Raw genomic sequence first — 9,723 nt, 5'->3', positions numbered from 1 at the left:
ACCGACTGAATTATATTTATTATCTTTAGCGAAAATCTGATTGATTTTTAGTGAAATACCACTGATGGGCAAAAAAAGGTTTACTGAAAGAATACACTCTTTAGAGCCTCCAGTTTTTCTGTTGGTTTTATTAAAATAAATGTAGCAGAATTTCAGTAACAATAGATAAGGGTGATTTTCTGGTGGTTACGAAAGTTTTGTAACAGAATGTCAGCGAGGAATGAAAGAGTGATTTTTGTTGACAAAACAGATGTTTTGTTCTCTTAATCGTGCTAACAAATTCTTAAAATAGAACGTTCGCAAGGTTTCATGAATGTGCTATAAATGTAAAATGTAAAAAGTGAAAGTCATTTAACAAATTGTTAAGAAAGAAAGTCTGCAAGGTTTCGCAAAGTTAGAGATTTTGTATAACCTTGACTGGAAGTTATTAAACAGATTCTCACAGGTAATGAATTTTTCAACAAGAAATTTTTCTAGTTTTTGTTAATATTGAGTTTTTTTGTTAATTTTATTACAAGTTATGTAATAGCAGCTGTGCGAGAAATGTGTTCTCCGATGTTGGACTTGCTTAAAAAATTATTAGAAAACAAGTTTGCTGGTTTTTTTAAATGGTGAGATTTTTATAAATTTTGTAATAAGCTGTGTAACAAAAATTCTGAGACGAATAGAAAAGGAAAACTTTTGTTCATGGAAGATGTGCTTTGTTATTTAAATCAGGGCAACCAATTTTCCAGAAAGAAAGTTTCCTTGGTTTCGAAAAGGTTCAGTTTTGTTACAAGTTATACGACGGAACTTCTGTGAGGACTCAGAAAGGGTAAATTCTTTTATTAGAAAATGTGTTTTTTATTTAAATTATAGTAAACAATTTTCAAAAAAGTAATTTTGCTGGGTTTCGCGAATGATCAGGTTTTTGTTACTTTTGTTTCAAGTTATGTAACAGAAATTCTGAGATATATACAGTAAGGACGTTTACTATGTAGTCATAGGGAATATAATTATACAAACTCTAGCATACAATGCAACTTGTACTATATAGGCGTACTATATAGGTACTATATAGGCGATTTTAATTCGGTTTCCAAATCTCCCGCGCTCGAGATCTTGCGCTGATTGGTCAAAGGCTTCGATTCTCAGAAGACGTTCGCAGGATTCACCGCGCATTTCAAATAAATCATTTGTTACGAATTAAAAACAATGTAACACAATATTAGAATTTGTTCACAAAAATTCTCGGGACGTGGTTTCTTTGGGAAATTTTTCTTAAATCTTTGTTTGCGAAATTTTTTTTATTCGTTGAAATCATTGAATTATTTGAAATTTATAATTAGTAAAAAAATCTTCTAAAATATTTTGAAACCTTTTCAAATCTTCCAAATGTTTTTAAATCTTTGAAATCTGGTGAACTGTAAACTTTTCAAAATCTTTAAAACCCTTTACATCTTTTAAAAGTTTAAAAATCTTTGTGAAATTGTTATGAAATATTTAAAATCTGATAAACACGCCTTTATAAAATGTTCCAAATGCTTTTAAATATTTTAAAATCTTTGAAACATTTTGAAATCTTTATTAATATTTTGTAATAAGGTGTATACTCAAATACCGATTGGTGAAAATCTTGAAAATTCCGTTACATGGCCATGGCTCATTCTAATAGAGCTTTTTATTCTAGACGTCGGCAGTGCGCACGTGTCGAAATTTTACGTCATTTCCGTATTTTTCGAACAGTTTTGTGTCGAAATGTATGGAAAATATTGTTAATAAAAACATCAAAAAATTAATTTGTAAATAACAGAGATTTTTAAGGTAGAACATTTTTAAGTCCATTAAAAAAAACAGTGAAAACCGTGCAAAGAGTGCGGCGACCAAAGTCATTATTTGCAGGTGTTGGCATCTGTCATCTTCTAAAAAATACTTAAAAATTCGGCGAAACTCACGGTAGATGATGTTCCAGGTTCAAAATCAGTTCACGAATCAGTAGAAGAGCACATTATTGAGCAGCTGAAACGATGTCCTAAATGTAGAAAACCAGCATTAAAAGGAAAAAAACTGGATTTAGTGGAAAGGTTAGTTGCGGCTTTGTATGGCAGGTATAAATATTTTCTTTTATACATGATTTGCAGTTCAGAACATTTTTTGAGTAAATATTTAATATTCATACAAATATAAAATAACAAAATTTATATTTTTGACTTCTCTTTTTCAAATTTAGATAATAAAAAGTCATTTGTTAGTGATTACCTGGTATAAGGAATGTACTAACAAATTTTCCTTCTTTCATATAAACTGGTTATAAACACATAAATATAATATTTTTGCGTTCCCAAGTGAAAGTATTAAAAAGATTTTATTTTTATCAAACAATTGCGGAGGTTCGAAACCCCGATAAAAATGGTTCTTTTAATATGTAAGCAAATGTTAGCAAAGAAAGAAAATATTAATACCTGCCAAACATAACCTCAACTAACCTTTCTACTGAATCACTTTTTTTCCTTTTAAAGATCGTTTCCTATATTTTATCAATCGTTTAAGTTGTCTAATACTGCACTCTTCAACCGATTTGTGCACTAATTTTGCTCCTGGAACATCATCTTCCCTGATTTTTAAACATTTTTTTGAAGACGATAGATGTCAACAAATGTAAATAATGGGCTTGCTCGCCATACTTTTTGCACTTTTTTCGTAGCTTTTTTCTGCATACACTTAAAAATTTATTGTCTTCACACTCTGATTTATTTACATATTTATTTTTCGTTGGTATTTTTATTTACAATATTTTCCATACATTTCGACACAAAACTGTTTAAAAAAACGGAAATGACGTAAAATCCTGGCACGTTCGCACTGTCAACGTCTAGAATAAAAAGGTCTATTCTGAAGCTGAGTTAATATTGAAGATTTTAGCTTATAATTTTTTGATAATTTCTAAGTCAAATATCACAAAAATGTATACTTTTACATTCTATAGTGGCGGAGACGCAATTTTCAAGGTTGCTGAACACCCAGCTTATAAGAATAATTCGCCGCTTCTTACCTCTCATCATTTGAATCTCAGATTCATCGTTGCAATTTTTATAATCATACGCATTATAATGTTCGTTGCAGTTGGTCAAAAGCGTTTGATTCCCATATTTTGTTCAATAAGTGAAACAACAGATTTTATCGCCAATTAATTACGTACAACCTGCAGATATTCACTTTATTTAATTAATTAAGATCGACGTAGAAAACGATTTTGACATTTGTCAAACGTCAAGTATCACTCATGTACCGTTACATTAGTGAAAATCAACTCCAATTTTTAAGAAAGTACTTGATGCACGCCCCGAATGTATTTATGAACAATTTTAATGTTGTGTTACATTTTTTTTCAAATTCGTAACTAATTATTTATTTGAAATTTGTGGTGAATCCTATGGAAAATAACCTTGTTTCAAAATTTGGTTATACGTATATTTTGCGCACGTCTTCCGAGTCTCGAAACTTTTGATGAATCGGCGCAACATTTCGCGCGCGGGAGATTTCGAAACCAAATTAAAATCGCCTATATAGTACTTTTTTACATTACACAAATGCAAGATGGGTAGCGTTATATGCTAGAGTTTATATAATTATATTCCCTATGACTACATAGTAAACGTCCTTACTGTATATTACGATAGCTTGACCTTGTTCATAAACGTTAAAGAGGTTTTTAATTTTCTTTCAGTTTTAGAGATTTGAACTTTCCGTTTTACAATAAACAATGGAAAATTCAACACAAAAGCTCGCTTTTAATTGGTTTATTACGACCAACTTTGAAGCTTTTGTTGTTCTCAATCTAAGGTTCGTATACCTTTTTGCTAGATTACTCTGGTGTTTGATTTTTTGTACACTACCACATAATAGCAGGGGTTTTATAGGCGGTGGTACACACTGTATAACTGATGATCTTAGAAGGATCGCTCCGTCCACTCAACCCTGGCCGTATTTCCTCTGCGTACAGCAAGGGAAGCTGCCGGATGGCAAAGTGGTCGAGGCTCACTTTTCCGTGGAAAGAAGTATGTATTATTCACTGTGCGATGTACTAAGCCTTGGAATCTAGGAGGTACATTTCCAAAACGTTGGAAACAACGAAATCCAACGCGATTTAAATAATCGATGAAGATGGCCAGATGCGATGTATTTACTGCTTAAAAATAAACACGGGTGCGACATAATAGGCTTTATAGATTGAGCGCCAGGGGTGCCACATGGACGTGCAGTTAGTACTCTCTTATACACACTTTTTTTAAATATGTATTCTAAAAAAAATTATGAAGAAAATTTCTTCGTAGCCATAATACCTTTATCTCATTGCAGTTAGTTTTAATACTTACTAAAAATAAATAAAAACACGTTCCATAAGTACAGTATATATTTCCATAAAGTGAACAGTTATTTTAAATCATTCAATATAGTTTACGTTAAACTGGTAATATGTGGTGGAGGAGGAGGATCGTCATACTCTCCATAGTACTCTTGATATGCCAAATCATACCGAAATGGCGCTAGTTCCCACAGTACTTGAGTATCGATAGCAATAGGATTTATACCAAGATCTTCAAGCATAGGTAGACCTTTTATCACATTATCACTCATGTGTTCCTGAAAACAAATTAGTCATAATTAATTATATGAAACAATAAAATTTCCTCATAATACTATTTTGAACGAAAATGTAGTGTTCGTTTTAAAAAAACTTGTCTTTTTGTAACAGGTGCAAGGAAATCGTATTATTCTGCACATGTAAAGTAGGACGAAAATGCCTGCTTCCATCCTCGTAGCAAAACTACTATCAGAGCAGGTAGCAAAGCAGTGCAGGCGGACTGCCTTACATTACCCTTATTTCTTCCGGGAGAGTTTTAATTGAAAACGTAGTGGAAGTTATGTTAATAGAATGTATAGAGAAAGCTTCGAAAGACGGCGCAAAAAGGAGCGCAGATAAGAGTCCCGAGATTTTTTCGTAAAATGTTGACTTACATTTGCTTGAAATTTACTTAATTGGCATAGCTATAAATGAAGTATTTTCGTTACTTGTTAAGTACATGTATAACTTAAAGTTAGTAAGTCTATTTTGTATATTTTAAGCAAATTCGATTCGAACTTCTCCGGTCTGAATTTTATGGTTGGCCACTCTGACAAAAACTGCGGAAACATTGAAGGAAATACTACGGAAAAATCTTTAGGTGAACCCACTTTTTTAGTATTTTTATTAGCCTTTGACCCCTTCTGGCGGCTTCGCCTCTTAACTCCTCCTTTGCTAATCATCTTCTCGGAAGCTAATGTCAATTTGCTTATTCTATGTATCCATGCATATAATCACTAGTTCCTTACATATCTGTTACAAAAATATCATGTAGATGACAAGACGATGTTGAATAAATATACAATAACTATATTTACAAATACAATGGGTTCAAATGCATGTAAAATTATTTCTTGAAAAAAAAGCAATTTGATGAAATGTAAATTCTATGAAAGAGACTGTATAACAAACTGTTAATGAAATCGTACGATAAGTGAGCTGCAACGAGAAAAGCTCTCGTTCTTTTTATGAAATCTCACCCCGCCTTATATAAGTGAGCTTCTTGAAAGGTCGTCTACTTCGATGGACATTCAGTGAACGTAAGAACTAACATTTGTCAACAAATAAGCGTCAAAACAATTTTCATAAAATATTAAAGTAGACATATCTGAGATGCACAAAAAACATTGTATTAAGAGTGAAATGTGTATTTGTACTAAATTATAAAATTCTTTGGCTAGTAGTTTAAAATTTTATAAGAGTACGTATGCCAATTGAATCTTTAATTGACGATCACTTGCGATTTAATTCCCCTCAATTTTGAGTGCTATCTGACATTTGCATAAATATACATTGATATTTTTAGAATATCAGATGGGAATTGGGTCAATATCGTTTTTACCGATAACTCTTATGAGGAACGAGATGGGAAAATATACAAACAAACGCGCGAATCAAATTCTCAGTTATTGAGAATGCTTCTCATAAGACTGAAATTAGCAAGAAAATCGAGCATTTCCCATTGTTATACAATACTACGTATCACAGTTCAACTAAATTAAACTGAATGAGTTTCATACAACAACAAAAAACGAACTGTCAAATGTTTTATGTTTATAAAGGATGGATTATAAACATCATCAATTTCTGAAAAATTTCCATATTTGTTAGCCGTGCTTTCATAGTTAAGGCTAATTAAGGGTACGAGCCACGTTGCAACAAATCCATTTTACTTTATGTCGCTTTTTATGCATGGCGATATACGCGAGAATAGTTTCATTATTCATTCTTGGAATTATTTATATGTATTTGCTGGAAACTTCGACCGATCCATGCCGGATCATTTAAGCCGGATTTCTAGCTTCGATCGTGCATGGACGATCTATAACGCCAGAAACACCCAGAGCATCAGCACGTTTCGCATCAGTCATTGCGAAATCAAGCTGCCTACCTCTCGAAAAATGGACATGTACGGGGAGCGCTTCCCCAACTGCTGCATGCATAAGCTGCAGGCGAAGATGAGGAAGCGATATAAGGCCAACCGCAGAAAGCAGACACCTTCTACAAGATTTTCGCTTACATTAACATCCAGATTCCTTCTAAGCCCCAAGATCTAACTGAAATGGATACCTTTCTTCGTGAGGATATTTCGGAGGATGGCGACCTCTGCACAATTAATTGCTCAGTTTATAGTGCGGCAAGAGCTTTTGCTGATTCAAAGCGAAGGCTTAAGCCGACGATGTATCAAAATACCAAAAGACGTTTGCATCAACAGAACAAGAAAAATGGATGGACAATACATAATGCTTCCCGTGTTTAGTGTGTGAATGACGAAATAACATCTGGTGGACCATTCACAGAACGGGTTTAAATGTTCACCCTTGAACAGAGCATCACATACTGAACAAATCAAGGCTGCTAAACCATCACGCCTCATCAGCGATCTCCCTTTTTTTTATCAAAAATCCATCCAAGCCCAACGAAGTAGAAGCTTTTTGGAGAGGTATACAAGGTCTCGAAGGCACTGAAGTTGAAAGCTAATACTAGTAATATCATGCGCTTCAAGGAGTTATTGCGACAACCTCATGCCATCTGAGGAGGCATGTTCACCAATTACTGCCGAAAAGGTGTTAAAAACCTTCAGCAGCACGAAAAAGTTTCGGCTGCAGGACCAGATGGTATCAAAGAGTTCTAGTGGAAAAGTTTAATTCTACACAACAATATCTGGCCCGTATAAGCACCTCCTAATTAAATTCGAAAACCCCCATTCCGCAGTAGCTGGTATTAGGACGCACTATACTCTTAACGAAAAAAGGCAACTTGTCCAACCCAGATAATTACAGACCAATAACTTGGTTGAGCGCACTGTATAAAATCTATACAGCTATCCTAAATAACAAAATTATTCGAAGAATTAAGTCTTTTTAGAGATGTTCGAACAACGTGACTCGAAAACAGGTGAAGCAGGCTGCCGAGAGAACCTGCTAATTGGCAGGTTCAACTGTAAAGACGCAGCATCCTATCAGCACGTCCTGTTAATGGCCTGGATTGCCTACCGGAAAGCTTTCGATTTAATCACACATAGACCTATCATTCGTCGGTTGGAAAACTTGAAGGTTCATCCACACATTGCGAGATGTATAGAGAGATTGATGACACTTTGCAAAACTAGATTTCCCATCTCATCAGGAAATTAGCTTGTGACAACGAAGAACGTCACCTTCCAATGGGCATCTTTCAGGCTTATTCCACGAGCCCTCTTATCTTTAGCATCAATCTTCTGCCTCTATTTTGTCAACTTCAACCCGCATTTAATACCTTTAAGGGGTACACAGAAGAGATTGGTATGGACTTTGGATAGGACAGGATTGCCAAGATTAATCTGAAGCGAAAAAAACTTACTGGCGCTCCCGTGGACCATGATCGTGTGGATATAAGTATTCTTAGACATCTTTACGATTAGCATGCTTATTATCCCAGTTCTACCCTACTCGTTTGAGTGGTATAATGGCCGAAGAACGAGGTTTCGGGTCTTGATATCGCCACGCGTAAGATCATGCATATGCATAAAAGCTTGCATATCAATTCGTCCGTTTCGCGATTTACATTCGACGCCGTTAGGGCGAACGCGGACTTCTAAAAATCCAATGGCTTCATAATCTAATTATTCTGGGTACAGCTCATACCGCTGTAAATGGAAGAAAATTTTATCATCAGAAGTGAAAATGAAAATTCTGAAAAGGCTACTCAGCAAGAAAATGTACAAAAACTTTCACAGAAATATAGAAAATCAGGTACAGACAATATTATTTCGTAACCTCGAACCCATAACCGCCTGAAAAAAGCATGGCAAGGTACTTGCGAAATGGATGCAGAAAGCTTTCATCCATGGGCGCTTTGTGGCCATACGAGGCCATACGAGGGTTTCGCCGGCCTCTCGTTACGATGTCTTCGTGCTCTGTTGCCACGGCGCAAAGTGGGAAAATAAACACCTTTTTTGGACAAAAATCGACCGACAGTGCAATTTTTAACAGATTTTGATGTTTTTTTTTTTAGAAATGACCGTAAGGCTTCCAGTTATAACAAGTGACTGCGGATATTTTAATTCGACTAAACGTAAATTTTTTATTTAACAACAAAGTTACAACTTTTTGTTGCTAAACTTTTCCGTGATTCCATTTTTTCTAAGACTTTCAAATTCATTGAAGAAGGTCATAGATCAATTAAATAAGTAACTAAAAAAATAATTTACAGTGGGTTAGAGTAACTACAAAAATTGTTAATAATGATACAAACAAATTAATTCACAAAAGTCATTTTTTCGTGATTCGTAATGATTAGCTAATTTTTAACCCATAGCTTTTGTATAAAGTATCATTGATAATAATGTGCGCTTACAACAAGTTAAGAATAGATAATAATTGCCAATTATTTAAACAATTTTTATAAACAAATGCACATTTGGAGGTCCATTTTTTCGTGAATATGATAGATTTTTTTGCGGAATCAACTTGAAATGTCTTACCAAAGACACCTTGCTGTAATATTTTTCATAGTGATAAAAAAGTGTTGATTATTTAAACAATGTTCATAAACAAATGCACATTTTGACCATTTTTTCATGTATAGGCTTGATTTTTTTTTGGAATCAATTCGAAATGTCTTGCAAAACTCTTTGCTATTATATTTTTAATAGTGACAAAAACTGATAATTATTTAAACAATTTTTACAAAAAATTGCACATTTGGACCATTTCTTCATTTATAGGCTTAATTTTTTTTACGGAATCAATGCAAAATGTCTTGCAAAAGAATCCTGGCTGTCATTTTGTTTATAGCTATTCGTGCTTCAGTGAGTGAAAATCGAGCTCACTTATTGGAGATTGTGATACTCTCTGCCATTTTTAACTTATGTGGACCTGAAAAGGGCCGTTTTCAGGTAGACATTCGTGCTTCAGTAAGTAAGAATCGAGCTCACTCCTTGGAGATTGTCATGCTTTCAGCCATTTCTGACAGAGGTTTTATCTTCCTGGGTTCTACTTTTCTATAACTGCTTATCAAAGGGTCCGAATGGAGCTGAAGATGATGAAGAACATCTAGGTTCGTCATTTGTCTGTCAGACATTCTGCTGTTATTAGCTCTAACTTTTCTAAAGATCTTATTGTTTCCCCCTTGCGACT

General features: G+C 34.1%; 1 protein-coding gene across 2 annotated transcripts in view; it reads right to left on the bottom strand.

Annotated features, from left to right (window-relative positions):
• Window positions 1-4,375: 4,375 nt before the first annotated feature.
• Window positions 4,376-9,723, bottom strand: part of LOC117172428 (NADH dehydrogenase [ubiquinone] 1 alpha subcomplex subunit 9, mitochondrial) — a 227,313-nt gene continuing 221,965 nt past the window's right edge. For both annotated transcript variants that reach the window (XM_033360350.1, XM_033360351.1), the window contains exon 7: window positions 4,376-4,623. In XM_033360350.1, the coding sequence (XP_033216241.1) occupies window positions 4,438-4,623 (186 nt within the window). In that variant the 3' untranslated portion in view covers window positions 4,376-4,437. The remainder of the gene's footprint in view (window positions 4,624-9,723) is intronic.

Source organism: Belonocnema kinseyi, chromosome 5, assembly GCF_010883055.1.
Source record: "Belonocnema kinseyi isolate 2016_QV_RU_SX_M_011 chromosome 5, B_treatae_v1, whole genome shotgun sequence".
In the NCBI taxonomy this organism is placed as follows: domain Eukaryota; kingdom Metazoa; phylum Arthropoda; class Insecta; order Hymenoptera; family Cynipidae; genus Belonocnema; species Belonocnema kinseyi.
This window is presented reverse-complemented; position numbering and strand designations above follow the sequence as displayed.